The 17,259-nt window shown below is 43.0% G+C and overlaps 1 protein-coding gene across 1 annotated transcript; it reads left to right on the top strand.

Annotated features, from left to right (window-relative positions):
- Window positions 1-4,747: 4,747 nt before the first annotated feature.
- LOC119396519 (uncharacterized) lies at window positions 4,748-14,300 on the top strand. Its single transcript, XM_037663772.2, has 5 exons — window positions 4,748-5,031; window positions 7,321-7,506; window positions 9,167-9,604; window positions 12,475-12,618; window positions 14,115-14,300. The coding sequence occupies exons 1-5, from the start codon at window positions 4,969-4,971 to the stop codon at window positions 14,229-14,231; spliced, it is 948 nt and encodes a 315-aa protein (XP_037519700.2). The 5' UTR covers window positions 4,748-4,968; the 3' UTR covers window positions 14,232-14,300.
- The last annotated feature ends 2,959 nt before the right edge of the window (window positions 14,301-17,259 follow it).

Raw genomic sequence — 17,259 nt, forward strand, 5'->3', positions numbered from 1 at the left:
CTTCCTGGTGGCAATTTAATAATGCTTATATGTGAACATGCCAGTAGTTTTTAAAGCACACATGCTTAGATGTGCCATACCGAGCAATATTGGGGCCTATATTAGGTTACACTTCCCATATGCATGTGTGTGTGCACATACATACATGCATGCATGCGTGCAAGCTAAAAATTTGGGGGGGGGAGGGTTGGAACCCTCAATCCCCTTGGTTATGTTTACAAAAAATTTAAGGATATTTGGGGGATGGAAATTGTGGAATAATGGTGGAAATAGTTGTGCATTCTTAAGTGTGTACCAATGCTTTAGTGATCATCTTGCCCAGCTTTTTAACGCGATAGTGTTAAAGAGCTCATTTCGCAGAAATTCTGATGTCGGTGTCGGCATCTTTGGTTGTGAGCGAAAATTCGAGGCAGATGCAAATAACAAAATAATAAGAAGAAATCCTTGGTTTGAGTGGGAGTGGGGATTCGAAACTGTGACCCCTCGCTCTGTAGCACGATGAGTTTAGCCGCTTGGTCACCACGCATACGTCCTCTAGCATACTAACGGCGAGCTATTTATATACACCATTTAGCGTTGGTATGCACACCTCGGAGGTTCTTCAGCAGCTTGACTATCACCTACGAGATGGCGCAAAGGGCCCGCGGGCGCACTCTTAAACCGTGTCGCCCCGCTGTGTGGCCATGTTTTGTCGCACCACATGCATCGACATTAGAGCAGGAGGGCGTCCGTGCTTTGGCTTTCCTTGTGGGACAGTTTAGGTGTCCGCTGAGAAGCGAAGCCAGGCTAGCAATTGGGAAGGCGATACGGCTCACTTCCAATGCTCGGTTCTGGAGTTTGGACATCCGTGCCGTGACTAACCTAGCTCAACATTAGTGCACAAAATAATGAATAAAAACGTACCCCTTCACTCATCAGCCTTATTAAAACCTAGAAGTCACACTCGAAAGGCGGAGCAACTAAATCTTAACCTGCCAATAGTGCACAATGTTTACGGCCGTCGAACAGTATCCTTTGTTGGTGCAAAAATCTGGAACAGTATCTCTACCCTAATTAAATGTCTGCCAGATATGACGCAATCGCTCAAGAAACTCTTCCTATCAGGGAGTTACCTGTCACCATATTGATATCGAACTAATAACTCTGTGTACATGCACATTGATTCTGTTCTTTTTCTTTTCTTACATGATTGTAGTTGAAAATGTGATTTGCTATTGAATCTTATATATAAACATTGTACTCGCTAATAAAACCACAACATGCAATGTCTGTAACGGATCCTTAACTAGCCATATCGGCTACGGATCCGGATGTTTTCGCAGAAATTTTTGTAAATCATTTCAGTGAAAATAAAAGCATTCTTTATCTATTCTTCTAAACCCTAGCAACAGCCTAGAAGCAACCAGATTAGACTTCAGAATCGTCCAGTTTCACTGTTTCACGCCTTGCGCGACTCAGTGCATGCTTCGGCAATTTCTTTCTTTTCTTTTCTTTCCTTTTCACTTCGTTTTTTTTTTACTTTTTTCATTGGAGGATTCTAGCAGAGGGCCCAGGTAACATCTGCAATCTGCATCACTGGCCACTCTTCATTTAAACATAGAGTTTCCCAAAGTTCCCTCTAGTAAGTGTTGTAGGAAACTCTATGATTTAATCAGTGTTTCGAACTAGTTCCATAATGAATTAAATGCAGTTGTAAAGCAAGAATCAACCTCAGAACAGTTTGGGAAAGAAAATCGCAAAAAAAATGGATGTGCTGTAACGTGTATATAATTATAGTATATTAATATACAGTAAAACCTCGGTGATACGATCACGGCTCGTACGAATTTCGGGGTGATACGAATTTTTCTGTGGTCCCGGCCAAGGCCCATTAGCCTGCAATGTATTGAAATACGATTGTTGCGAACCGATTTGCACCCCGCGACGTTTGATACGAACGTACGTTAGCGCACAGGAACAGGTGCTGCACGCGCTGTCGCGGAAGACCCGGCAGTCACGCGCGGGCGCGGACATGCGCGCTGCGCGACCATCCACGATGCGTCGTTGCCTCCGAGATAGTGGGCGCGAATCTTGGAGGCCTTTAGGCGCCTTCGCGTTTAGATTACAGATGAAGCTGACGTCGCGCTTTTTTTCCCCCGACGCGTTGACGCGTGCTCCTGTGGTCGAGGCAGCAGCGTCTTTGTACTGTGTTAACACGTGCCTGCCACGTCGATGCAAGCCATGTCCCTGCAATCAGACGTTCTATGAAACAAGACTGAAACTTGGGCTGCGGGTCCGTCATGAAGTCCTATTAAAGGTGGACGAAGACCCCAATAGACGAAGCGGACGGTCTTGGCGAAGAAGCTTGGCCTCTATCTATTGTGTGCAAAAAGGTTCTTAAGTCACTTTTGCCGCGGTACTCTCGTGTCATGCAGAAAAGCGTAGTAAGATTAGGAGGGGACTACTAGCGGTCACGGGACACATCTGGTTCATTAATTACACACGCGCGCATGCACCGTACATTTACGAGTACAAGTATGATCGTTGACATCTAAAAACTTTACTGGCAATCATTCAGGGCTGTTCATGACGTCGCTGCGGCCCTGAGAACCACTGAATCAAAATGTATGCCAACTTTCTTTTGTCGCATACTAATTTTCAATGTTTTCTGGTGATACGAATTTCGGATGATACGAAATTCGAGATTCGTATCACCGAGGTTTTACTGTAGTACAGTATATAGTAAAGTATATTAACTCTATGGTTTCCAATGACCTCTTGTGACGCTTTGTTGCTTCCCTGACATTTTACAATGAACGTTTTTCGTTTTACAATCCAAATTCTTTGTTTCGCCCCGGTATAGTGTACAATAGTTGTTAGGTCACCTTAGTCCGGGCAGCGACGGAAATATCGCACTTGCTGTCGTCAGCGACTGCTAAAGGCGCTGGCTCCGATTGCTCGACCTCGGGGACCAAGCATAACGCCGGAAAGTCCAGTATCACGTGGTTATCGCCTCTTATGAAAGTGTTGAAACGCACTGTACAGTCTACAGATGACTGAACAAACCGCTGCAGCCATGTGTGCTCACAGCATTCAAGCGTACGCACGTGCGACCGCAGCGCCACGATGCCACGTTCGACCTCTGCAGGAGTGTACTAATGGGGTTGTGCGTGGTGCACATACTTTGAATTCTACGTCTATCGCGAGTCGAAGCCGTCGGGAGCCAAGCTACACTTGTCGAACTCGAGCCCGAGCCTGCCCGAGCCACCCGAGCCCTCAGCCGTACGCTGAAGAATGCCGAGCGCTGAGCCGCGGTTAACGCGGGTCTGCGCTTGTCAACTAGCTGTTTCAAAAAGTGCCTGAATCATGACTCTACTGTCCCAGTGATCGTTCTGTCCCAGTGAAGTGGCGTGTTAGACTTTTGTTGAAGTTGTGTTATGTTTTTACAGCCAGTGTTTACGGTTTCGCGAGTGCAGTGAATGAGCTAGTTTCTGTTGTCTCGTGCTTGCTAGTGTGTTGTGGTGCTGTTACGAATCGTACAAATCGAAGAGCCCCACTGATGGCTTCAAGCTCAACGCGTCTTCGTCCAAGTTGACTGCTGACAATCATTATATCCCGGTTACATCGGCACCATGTCCAATTCACTCGTCAACAGCGGTACCGGATCATCGAGCCTGTTGAGCTCGCTCAGGCAGTTTAGGCCACGAAAGAGATGTTTACAGCAAAATGCTGTCACCGAACAACTTCCATCGCAGAGCAACAGCGGCCACAATCAAACGCATGGTCATCCTTCAGTGCTGGGCCGAAACGACAGTTAGTTTGTCGACTCACTTTCGCTTAATTCTCGATAAATATCGAGTGTTGTGCTTGTATGTAAGAGCTGCTTTGTATGTTGATGTGCAGATGATACTGTCAGCCTTGGGACTTCTGAATCATCGCTGAAGAGGCCTGGACGAAACATTGTCAAAAGGCAAGCGATGCTCCACACCTCACTTGCTAACATTGACCTTGCTACATTGACAGCACCCTACTAACATTGGCAGCTTGCTTTTTAAACGCGTTCGCCTGTCGTCTTCCATGAGCAGTCACTCGCTGGCGTTTTGCGAGCTGCTAAATGACGCACCCGTTTCATCCTCATTGGCTAGTTTGGTAAACACTACTAGTCATCAAAGTTAAGCACTGCTACAATAATGTTGCCACGCAATTCGAACATTGCAACCCCTACGGTACGTAAAACAGTCTGCATACATCACGAAAGAAGCTAAGGCGTGCAGCCTTGGACACTACAAAATAGAATAGCATTTGTATCGTCTTGTTCTTTTCTCTTGTGTCCGTGTTTGTGTGCCTTACTTTCTTTCACATCTTAGCCTAAATCAGAAAGACAGGCATGTAACGCGAAGGCAAGATAACTGCTGGTCATTAAGCGTAGCAGACTGTATTCCAAGAGAAGGCAAGTGCCCGAGGAAGGGGCGGAAAGTTAGGTGGGCAGATGAGATTAGGAAGTTGGTGGAGATGACGTGGCTGCAGTAAGCACAGGACAGAGTTAATTGGAGAAGCGTGGGAGAGGCCTTTTCCCTGCAGTGGGCGTAATCAGCCTGATGATGATGATCTTTCTTTTTTTCATTATGACCCTTTACCAACTAGCTCAACTTTCTGTCGTGCTAACCTACGTACATTCAGCACAGTTTGTGAAAACCACTTATGTCATTTTAATGGATATGAAAAAGTAATAATTCTGTGCCTTCTTCCTTGTTTTTCTTGCACACTGACCACAGTGCAGATAAGTCTCGTGGCAGTCAACCAAGGGACTCAAATGTCAACTCGGAACAGGGTTCATCGACGTCCAGTGCAGTGAAGCGAAAGCTTTTGGAAACCAGTGGAAAGTCAAGAGTATCGGGACAGCCCGCATCAAGTGCCCTGAAAAGGACTGTCAAGAAAGAGAAAGAGAGCAGTGAGGATGAGAGTTCAGATGAAGAGGGCACAAAGTATATGACGGACAAAGAGAAAAGTCTCAAACAGATCATTGAAGAGTTCAAAGGAGCTGATGTTATGGTATGTAGCAGAATGTGTGGTTGTTGGACTTGTTTGTTCTACCTTCTTTCACCCACCCAGCATTTTTGGAGCTACGATTGGGCATTGCTTAATCGAACAATTACCATTCACCTTAATTATGGTGAGTGCCTGCTTAGTTAGATGCATTTGCAGCTATAGATGATACTTTATGTATACGTGTGCAAGGGCCACAGTATTTTTTTCGAAATTCTGTCTCAGTCGGGTTCATACACGGGGATGCCATTCGCACTTCGATTTTTTATTCATATATACAAATGATAAAATGCTTCATTTCTGCCATTACAATGGCACGCAATGTAGTGTCTGTTTTGGATGTACTTAATAACAGACTCTTTGTGGCCAGCTCCCCATTTCCCCTATTCTTCAGTCCAAGAAACATTTTGAAGATTGAAAGCAGCATCATGCACATCTAGGCATTTTGTTTCAATCACAGACTCTTGTCCTGTCTCATATATAGTGCGCAACACTGCACCGCACACTGTAAGTCACTGGACAGCTGTTGAAATATGGCAGATTCAAAGATTGCATAGATGGTGATGCCGTATGCAAAGCTCGCCTGTTTATTTGAAAATTTGAAAATGTTCTTTTACTTTTTAGAAATTTTTAAGACGCCATGTCAAAGGATATGGCTCCTAGATTTACGCTGCCATTATTCGCGTATAAAACTCTTGCTAGAATATTCATTATCAAGTAGTTGACACCATTTTTCCTGTTGCTGGACTGCACATCACAAGCTTTCATGTTAAATGTAAAAATAATGATTCAATGACATGCGTACATGTGTTGTGAGCGCTTCTTGCGAGTACTTGGGAGCACTTTAAGGTGAACGGCAACAGTGCAAGGATGCAAAGTCCGCATGAGAAAGAGTGATCTATTGGAGTATGATGAGTGATAAAAACTGTGCATCAGACAAAACACTCTGACTAAAATCACGCAGAAGTAATAACACAGCAACCAGAATGGTAAGCATTTAGACAAGTCTAAGAGAATAAAAGATTCTCATGCAAAGCGGCAATATCTTGCATGTACAGTTCTCAAGGAATGAAAAGCATCAATTTAGAGATAAGTAATGCACATACTTTAATATCCACCATCCTTAGTTTGTGTTATATCAATGTAATATTGTATCGTACACTTACGTCATAGCCAACACCACATTTGGTGGCTGCATTGGTAGTAACACAGCAATGTTATGTTGAGGAATTGCCCATACCAGTAGTTATTATTAAGGCTTTTATGTTGCGTTTCATTCTGCGAGCACTGTACCTACAGCACACCAAGTGCTGTGTTCGTAGAAGTTTTGTGTCAGTTGACTGAGGTTAGAAATGGGTTCATGTAGTTGGTCTACACACAACACAAATGACTGCACAAACATTGCACTATTTGATTGGATATTCAGAATGGAGATTTCGAGTCGTTGCTACATTATGTTTGCTACAGACAGAAAGTTACATGAAAAACTTACGTAGTCTTTCTGTGGTGACTGCACACAACAGGAATATGAAATTCTTTAGTTTGATGCAGAGGTCATATTTTAACATTTACACACTAGGACCATGTGTTGTATGGTAATATGAATTGACTAGACTTGTGCGAATATTCGAGTGGTTCGAATATTCGAACGAATATTACAGTATTCAAATTCGCTTTGAAACTATTCTAAATTTCGAAGTATTCGAAATGTACAAATAGACATATATAAACCGCATGTAATTTCCTGTAAAGGTGGTTTCACTGCAGTAGAGAGGTGCTGTACCGTGAATACACCTTTCCAGGGGAAATCCGCACTGCCGCGAAGCCCCACTTCAAGGTTAAATCAACAAATTACCCTCACGTTGATTCATCACTATTTAAAGTTTAAAAGCTCACTACACCGGCTTATATGCTCTAAGTATAGTAAATTTTAAAACGTAACGTATTTTACAGATTATCACTTGCTTTCCACCGGAAGTCAAATCCTGCTACTATTCAAAGTTGCTTCCACTTCCCTTTGAACCACAAAAAAAAAATACATTTGCACATGCCTTGTTTTAGTGTTAAAACATATTGTGCAGGTTAATTGGGTCATGGCAAATATGCTCATTTTTTAATAATATGATATACGTTATTCGAATTCGATTCAAAATTATTCGACCAAATCACTACTCGCTTCGAATTCGTTTCGAACCTAAAATTTTCTAATCTCACAAGCCTAGAGTTGACATATGGAATTGTCGCTCTGTGACGCACAAACTGCTGTCCTCTAATGTTAATTACTTTGCATTGCAGGCTCTCCAAGATGCCCTAGTGACGTGTAAATGGGATGTCTGTGAAACACGGGCATACTTGCAAGAAAACCCGCCACGTCGCATGGCTCCCAACCCTTATCGCAACGCCCAGTTCAATATTTTTCCCTCATCCAGCAGCAGAGATGTTGATTCTGACAGCGAAGAGGAGAGAGAACCAACGCCACAGGTAAGACTCTCAAATCAGTCCTAGTCAGATGACTACCTAGGGTGAGTTTGTTCACCCGGGGTAGTCATCGTGCATACTAGTGATGCGTACTTTCAACTTTCAGCCTGAGTAAATGGTAGGCAGTTTGAGTGATTGCTTTCCAGGCACACTTTTTCCCTTCGGTTCTAAGCCTTCATGTTAATACATATGGGCAGCCAAATGGCACTCTAGGAAAACATTGTTTGAGGTCAGTTGGTGCATACCATCTTCATCTAGAAACTGCAGAATGAAGAACGAAAAGAAGGCAAAGATCTGATGGAACTGCACTAGTTTTTGTAGCTTGTTTGCCTTTCATTTGTCGACGTTTCACTGCAGGGTGTTTACACCTAGCTGATATCTTGGGGGTTTGTGAATAGTAATGTCTTAACTGATTGTGATCATTCGGGGTAAAGTCTCAAAACATTAGTTTAAATACTGAATGCTGCCTATCTCTAAGGATGTGGAGAAAGAGAAATATAATGACTGGAAACTTAGTACAATGCGAAGTTTGAATTGGGGCATTTAAGGTACACACATTATAACATAATGCTGATGGAGAACAACCTGCTGCTAAAAAACAACATTGCATGTAGGCTGCATGATGCCCATGTATCCAGCTGTGATCTGGCATTTGAGAATATGATATGAAGTTTTAACAGTAGAGCTATTTAAAGCCGAGGTAAATCCCTGAAAATCGTCATCTGCACTTTCTAGCCCAGCTGCAGGGGCGAAGCCTGAGGAGAGGGAGAGCATGGGTAAAGCTAAGTGGGCGAGAAGGAAGCTTAGGATAGTGACTTTAGCGAGGTATAGAAAGGGTAGCGATGTGGAGAGGGTGAAGTTGGGTAGAGGAGGAGAGCAAAGGTGAAGCGGAGCAGGTGGTGTGGAGAGGAGGAGAGAGCAGGAGCGTGATTGGCTGTGCCAGTGAAAGGAGTCGACCAATGGTAGCGTCCGTTCAAGCACAGGTGGCGCTGGGGAGAGAGGAGGAAGGGTACGCCAAGCGTTGACAAAAGCAGAGGAAAGGCACGCTGATGCCACCAGCTCCATTGTTTAATCAACTTTCGTGATGTAAAGCCAGTTGAAGCTGCGCATAATTTTTTTTGTTGTTGTTTACTAAATTCAAGTCTAAAAGACAGATGCTAGATTTCTATAAAATAATCTGACGTGTGAAAAAAAATAAACTTTGTGGTAACTCTCTAAGCTCATGGGACTGATTTGAACTGCCAGTAGAACTCTTAAAAAAATGAGTTAGGACCAACTTTAGTTGTTGGCTGTATGTGAGAGCGAGACGACTCCAACACACAAGACTTGCATTAGCCAATACTAACTAACATTTTCTAATAACATTACCAGTCATTTAGCCGACGACCTCCAACATTACTAACCAACGCTCGTAGTATGCAAGTAAATAGAGTAGGCAAGTACACAGCCACTTACTGTTCACAAATTGAGAAGACGTGAGGAGGGGTGTGCACCCCTCCCCTCGTCTTCTCACAGATAAACAAAATTGTTGCTCAACTGTGTCATTTCTCACCTCGCATAAAAAAAAGTGTTGTTCAACTGTGTCAGACCTCAGGCCAATCCGGACTTAAATATCTTGTGTTTGGCTTCTGGTCCCTTGTCACATTTTCGCATTACAATGCAGGAAGCAGTCACTACAAGGAATGAACCATCAACAAAGAATGCCACTCGCAGTGTGCCCGAGCCCCAAGCTTCTGCGGATCCTGACACGTGTTGCTCACCAACATGTTGTTCACAAAGGACGGTAGAGCTTGTGCCCGTGAGTGAGATGAAGGTTGAAGTCGTCAGTGACGAAGAAGAACAGATAGACGGTGATGTCCACGGTATGACCAGTGACACTGACGAAAGTGATGAAGAAACACATCGTGCACCGGTAAAAGTTGAACCTTGCATTGACGAAAGGAATGAAGAAGTCAAGTGCGCACTTGTGAAAGTTGAACCGCGCATTTGCATGGGCTTCTTGAACAACGCTTCCTCCGATGAATTAGTTACAGTCCCCATCTGCCGGCCGAAACTTGAAGCTGTCGAGGAAAACGGGCCAGATGAAACGTGGAAGACCGTGGTGGGTATTGTTTTATCTCTCATTTTTGACCCTTACTGGTTCAGTGATTCCTGCAGGAGTCGTAACGTTTCACAGTAAGTACTCACCACTGATAAGAGCAAGCAACAAATGTATTCTTCGAAACATGAGTAGCAACATCGAAATTTTACAAGTGTCCATGTATCGCATCACACTTATGTTCGGTGTCCAGGCTGTGTATATTTGGCTACTGCTGCTTAACATGCATTGGGTTGTACAGAAATGGTTTTCAGATAATGTGTGGCTAATTTCACACCACTGTGTTGTAAATTAAGAAGTCTGAAGAGCCACTTGCTGCATACAATTACTGGCAGCTAATGAGAAAAACAAACACTTAATTTGTTATCAGAAACTGCAGCATGAATATGTATTCTTCGTTGTTTCCCCAGCTTTGTCCACTCCCTGAGGTATACACAAGCGCATTGCGCCTTTCGACGCATATACTATAATAAAGACCAGCATGCATTCATTCATTGTTAACAAGGAAACCATACTGGGTGCCGAAACGTCAATTCTGTTGTTGTTTTATTTTAGTTGGCGAGTGTACATTTTCTTCGACCATGATTTTTCCTCACCAGGCGAGTTTTCGTCAAACCCTAGACTTCATACAATGAAGCAATTTTGGCAGAGCTTCATGGCAGGTAATTTTCTTATTAAGAGCCTTTAAATAGCCCCTAAGTAGATGGTGTATGGATGTACATGTTTGTTGCAGCAGTGTCACACGGTCAGTTTTGATTGCGACCGGGACTGACCTGGATTTAATTTCTTGATCTTGATTCACACCTTTACACAAGCTGCAGAAGGGAGCTAATCACTGTAAGTTGTCACGATGCATCAGTTCACATTTCAAGCTTAAAGGGAAATGAGACAATAGATCAGTTTAGATCAAAAGTGTACTCTGCGAACACAAATGTCGTTAGTTTCATCATCCTATGTTTATTAGTTGAGGAGAAAATCAAGGTCAAAGTTCCATGTTTAAATTTGGAGAGGGAGACACCACCAAAGAAACTCGCTAGCTTCGGAGCCGGCCGAACAGTCACCCCTGAGGAAGGGACCGAATCGGTCCCGAAACGTCGGGTCAGTTTATAGCTTTTAAAGTTTAATTTTAGCGTCGGGTCAGTTTATAGCTTTTAAAGTTTAACTTTAGCAAAGTGGCTGGAGAGTTTATTATTTTTCGAAAATCTCTGCACATGATGTCATGTATTTTGAAGTCTATATGTCATATTTTGGCAACATTGGCTCAACGACATTTCCTGAAACTTGGTATTTTAAGTCTATGGCCCACTTAGAGGACAGTTTACTTCATTTTTACAGATTAGGAACTATTTAGGACCTAGTAGATGCCATCAAAATATATGACGTCACAGAATTTGGTGCAGGAATTTCAATGTGGTGTCACCACCAACCTTTTCTTTTTGCGCATTGTCTCACTTACCAAGTGTCTTCTCGCGGCAAGCGTGATGATTTTGGAATTGTGAAAGAGTAATTTACTAATATGAGAAAAATTGTTTTTCTCTTTAGTGTCCCTTTAATGTTTGGCACAAAGGCTGTGCTGTATCTCCACTACGCGAAACTAGACTAGGCTTTTACGCTGCATAAAACACCTTTCCAGTTGGCCTTTTACTTCAAACACTTACATTTCAATTGAAAAGCACTAAATGATGGCTGCTGAAGAATAAACTAATAAGTTTACAAGAACCGTAAACTTGGCTTGTGTGAATAGTAAATTTTAGGTTCGAAGCGTATAGTAATTTGGACGAATAATTTTGAATCGAATTCGAATAGTATATATCACATATTATAAAGAAAAATGAGCATATTTGTTATGGCCCAACTAACCTGCATAATGTTTTTTTTAAATTGAAGCAAGGCATATGCACATGCCATTTTTTTTTTGTTCAAAGGGAAATAGAAACAACTTTGAATAGTAGCAGGATTTGACTTTTGGTAGAATGCAAGTGATAGCCAGTATAATATGTTACATTTTAAAATTTACTATATTTAGAGCATATAAAGCGGTATAACGAGCTTTTAAACTTAAGAAATGATGAATCGATGTGAGGGTAATTTGTTTATTTAACTTTGAAGTGGGGCTTCGCGGCAGTGTGGATTTGCCCTGGATAAGTGTATTCACGGTGTAGCACCCTTCCACTGCAGTGAAACCACCTTTACAGGGGGTTACATGCGGTTTATATATGTATATTCGTTCATTTCGAATACTTAGAAATTTAGAATAATTTAAATTTGTTTCGAAGCGAAATCGAATACCGTAATATTCGTTCGAATATTCGAACTGCTCGAATATTCACACAAGCTTACTGTAAACACTTTTATGTCTAGCGTGTCCTCTTGCCGAGTTTCGTTAAGCATTACCGTTGTTCGAATGCATGAGCCCACATGTACGTTTATCTGAGCAAGGCTGCACTGTATAGTGTTTAAAGTAATAGTGGCAGCGAGACATAGTGGCAGATCTGAAGGTTGTTGCTACTTGGCAGCGAGACATAGTGGCAGATCTGAAGGTTGTTGCTACTTTTGGAGTGCTGCTGAAGCACTGCTTCAGTATCCTTCTAGCATTTGTACTGGGAATGGCACTTCGTCAATGAGCAAGGAGTGTTGCTAGAGCCGAAATATCAATAAGGGGACTTGGTTTCATCAGGGCAGTAACGGCACTAACCGCTTTCCTTAGCAATGTTATTACGTTCTTCACTTCATTCTCTCACATCCTCAAGAGGAGAGGAAGGGAAGCCTGCACCTTTTATTGCGCACAAGCTCATGTTAGGAAACACCGGAAAAATGTGTGTTCTTGAATAAGACCTCATCATTTGTGTTCATTGGTTGTTCCTATTTCCCAGACCAACCAACAAGTGCCAGAGGACGTGGCTGAGAGAAACGACGACGGTGAAGAATTTATACTCCCCACAGAGGACTTTCCAGAACACCCGTCATCTTCGGTGGAGGAGAAGCAAATCAATCCCGGTGATTTTGTGGCCGTTGAGGTACTGTCATTTTCTGTCTGAGTACTTGCAACTAAGCAAGGCATCTGCATCGTTCCAAAAAATATGCAACTGCTGTTTAACCTCTTGTTTCAGTGTGTTAACGGTTTATTTGCACGGGTAGTTACAATACATTTAAAGGAATTTTGCACACCTGAGGGTATACATGAAATGATGAGGTGCAGTATGCAATTTCAGCATATATTGCAGAGAATAATGCAAGAAAGTGCACAAAGAGGTAAACGCTGACTAATAAGCTTTTGCTTATATACAAAATGAAAAATTCAGGAGGACATTAAAGGGACACTAAAGGCAAACATTAAGTCGACGTTGATTCTTGAAATAGCGGTCCAGAAACCTCGTAGTGCTACTTTTGTGCCAAGGAAGTGCTTATTCTGAAATAAAATCACATTTTAGTGGTCCGCATCGCGTTAGCGCACTTCAAATCACCCTCCTGAAAGCGGTCTTTCTCACGTCACTGTTGCCGTGCCCAACGTTGCCCACTTTTACTGCGCGACTGCGTGCGCTGGCGGCGTGCATCATTCGGGCATCCGGCAACATTACATGCATGCGGCATTTTGTTGAACTTTCTGTCAGAGTGACTTTCACGAGTGCGCAAAAAACACGCGGCAGTACACGATACCGAAACTACTACTGAGACGCGACCGCGTGAGCGAAGCCGGGTGCTGGGCAAACCGCAGTTCGGCAAAAATGGAACTTTTGAACCACGCGCGCCGTTCCCCATGGCAATGCCAAAGAGGTTCTTTTTTCCATGAATCAAGCAGAAACAAACAAGCAGCATTTTATTTCATCTCTTGATGCATGGAAGTTTCTTTTTTTATCGCAGCTAGTTTGATTAATAGTGATTAATTGTAGTCGGATGCTCTCACGTCATCGGGATCGTTTCCAAAATGTCCCACTCGTGGCGTACGTCGTGTGATACATTTAGCTTAATTTCTCGGTAAGTAGGGCACTGCTGTTGATAATATTGCCGTTTTAGACGTCATACATTGAGCTTTCACTCTGACATAAATTGTTATTTTCCTTTAGTGTCACTTTAAAAATTAATCTTTCAAAAAATAAAGAAGGTGATGGTGGTGACTGAAGCAGTGGCGTACTTAAGCAGACCTAAAGGTACTTATCTAAGAAAACTATATTATCAAGTGCTATTGTTGTAGAGAGAGAGAGAGAGAGAAAGATGGAGGAAAGACAGGGAGGCTGACCCGAGGAAGTCTGCGGTTTGCTAACTACCATTGCAATGCAGAACCTCTGTTCTGCCAATAATGGCGGGAGCTGTTTCCAAGTGTCGCTTCAAGCTCAGCAAAAGGTTACTGTAGTGTGAAAAGACTATTATTGTGACAAATTGTAACAACAATAATGAGTCATTGTTAAAGCCAAGTATGGAAATGGTGGGGCCAGAGTACCGCTTTCATATTGTATTGCTTTTCTTTAAATTGGTCCTTGCCTTATCATGTTACGTTTTGCTGCTGTTTTTCCAGATTAAAGAAAACTCCAGCAAGGTGCTCATGGCCGCATCGTTATATGCCACTGCTCTGCAACACCGCATGAGTAATGATCGGCAGCGCACACGGTTGAGGCGCGTGCAGCCACTATAGCTTTCGCACTTCCTCGTGGTAGTGGGCGGTTGGATGTCTTCCCGAAGGTGATTTTATTAAAGTCTACACATGTACAGTCTGGCTGTCTTTCTGTGCCTGCGTGCGTGTGCACGCGTGGGAAGTGTAGTGTTATAATTGCAAATAACATTCAGTGTCATTAGTGGCACACGAACATCTCGGTAATTTCAAGTCATATTCAATGAAAATTCACAGCTAGTTAATCGAATGTTCTAGTTCCAAAGTTAAGTTGCATTTGCACCTCTGTATAGCGTAGCTACAAACGCAATACGGGCCTCAAGCGTCGCACTATATGATTTGCGTAATGAGAGGGTGAAAGCTGCCCCACACACAAGGGGCTCAGCCATAATTCATCATCATCATCATCATTGTAACCATTAGCCACTGCATCAACACAGTGTGCAGCTACGTAGGTGCACAGTTTGCCTTATAGATGCATAGTGGATACTTCACTACTTCGCTAAAATGTGACGGGCACAGATCTTCCTCCCCTCACGCCGTGGCACTCTTGACACACTTGTGATGGATACGGTGATGTCTTCCAGTGCTGGGTGCACTACAGTCTTCCTCATCAGAAAGTGCTTTCGACAAAAAAAAAAAAAGTTGTGTGGTGAGAATCACGTGGTTGTGTGACTCAAGAGCATGGCAAGTGAAAGAGAAGGTGATGCAGATGGGGTCCAATAATGCTACCACATTCCACTCTTAAAGGTGAAGCTTAAGCATGGCATACAACAGTTCAAACGTTATCATGTTGGAAACATGCATGTACCTCAGGGCTGTCTTGTAGGAAGAAATATCCAATAGGCACTCTAGACTGTTGCTCATTGCCCAAATGTTGCAGAGGTACTGTCACCAGACCCTTGTGTTACGATTTTGCTGCTTATCGTCATTTCTTATTTTTCTTTATTCAAACAGCATAAAGCCTACATAGCTCCATTGTTTAAAAATTGCATCCACCCAGCATTAAAGGACAAATCAAAGTATGTGTTAAGTGTAGTACAGCTTCACCACTGAGTGATGAGGGCAATCTAAACAGCTCTCGTGTTGTAACAAGTGCACTGGTCAGCCCACTGCAGTTCTCTGGGCAATTGCATTCAAGATAACTGAAGGCTTTTGCACAATACATGGGATATTGCGTTATATACGAAGGCCAGTGCTCACTTTAAAGCTTTACTTTTGATGCTAGGCATCATTTGTTTCCTTGGACAGCCTCTTCACATGACACCGGGACCTGTTGGCTTTCTGTTTGAGGTAAACAACCTACTTAATGTCGGCATCTCGCCAAAAGTAGAAAATCGCATACTCTCGTTTGGCGTGACTAATGAGCCAAGAAAGGAGTCGCTCAAATGAAAGGCTGCTGCGGGTAGTAGAAACGGCATTTGAAAGGAGCCCAACAGCACACTTATGAAAGGTGTCAAATGGCATCTTTTTTGACAAAAGATATCTCGATAAACCTTATGTGAACGCTGCCAATCCCATGGTACAAGTGAGGTTTGGGCTGTCGGTCATTACCAGGTGGTGCCACCACGTAATCGGTGAGATTTCCGTCTTCCATAGGAGGTGCAGTAGTGATGTTTCAATAAAGCAATTTAGTGGGCATCATGTGTCCTCCTGTGTAGAGCCAAACTTATTGATAGGGCTATGGTGACAGCAGTGGGGACAGACAGCCAGACGGCCTTTCATACAATATTGAAGCCTTATATGCGAAGGAGAACATTCGACTCGGGCGACCATGGCCATATGTCTAAAAATCTGAACACATTTTCTTAGCACGCTGGAAAGGTGTTCCAGAGCTGTACTGTGAACTAGTAAGGGCCACCTTAGTGCGAAACTAAGGGTTGATTTAGGCAGAATGCACAAACGTTTATTCCATCGTTGTGCGCGCAACTTTCTCCTGCTCTCTCGACTGTACATTTCACTCTGAACCTTTAAAATCTGCCATATAATTATTTTCTATTTTATATTGCCTGTGCAGTGTAAAAATTACTTCACACAGTATAGCATTAATTATTGAAGGAACGCTAAAGTGGAACATTGAATCAATATAAACAAATAAATTATTCTTCAAAATAAAGTTGTTGGGCGCCTGCTTCATATGTGGGAGGTACCGGGTTCGATACCCAGTGCCGGCTGAAGGAACGGAAACTTTATTGTCAAATCAGTGGGGACCGGCAGGTTTCCTAAGGGGTAGAGGAGTACTCTGACCTGGCGCTCGGTCATTTCTGAGTATTCACCTCATTGGGTGCCTACCGGTAAAATATGTACGAGCGGAGTTCGGGGTGGTGCTACAGCTGTACGAATCTGTAGTTGCTTAACCCCACACTGTGGGAATTTGGCGGCTTGGGACCATCAGGAAATCTCTGCTGTTGTTAATTTCACCATCATATGTTCATTAATAAAAAAATGAAAGTTAAAGCCTTTTTTTTTTAATTTCGCGCCGAAATTCCTGCACATAAACTTCATCGTGACGTCAGCGATTTCAAAGTGCTTTTTCGTATTTTAATTGGTCTCTTGGTGTCAACGAAATTTCCTGAAACTTGGTAGTACGTTAAGCCTCCGGGCCCCTCAAAGGACAGTGTACTTCATTTTTACCGATTCAAAATTATGTGAGCGCCAGTAGACGCCTTCAGAATGTATGACGTCACCGCGAGCTGTTGCGGGAACTTCAAGACGGCGTCGCCACCTGCATTTTCTTTTTGTGCGCTTTCTCGCTTGCCAGGTGTCTTCTCGAGGCAAGTGTCGTTCTTTTGGTATTGGTAAAGAGAAATTTACAAATACGAGAAAAATTGTTATTCTCTTTAGTGTATTTTAACAATACTTCACTTTTTGTCGCGCCACTGTGCTGCCAGGCCTAATCGCTTGCAAGCCTGAATTCGTATATGTATCAAGACAATAAATATTGTAATTATTATTGCTATTTCCCGAAGTTGGTCGGTGGGTTAGGGCATAGTTATGATCAGCAAGCACTGTGCGTATTAAATAGCGTAGACGATAACTGGCGACAAGTCGC

This window comes from Rhipicephalus sanguineus, chromosome 6 (genome assembly GCF_013339695.2).
Source record: "Rhipicephalus sanguineus isolate Rsan-2018 chromosome 6, BIME_Rsan_1.4, whole genome shotgun sequence".
Classification (NCBI taxonomy): Eukaryota; Metazoa; Arthropoda; class Arachnida; order Ixodida; family Ixodidae; genus Rhipicephalus; species Rhipicephalus sanguineus.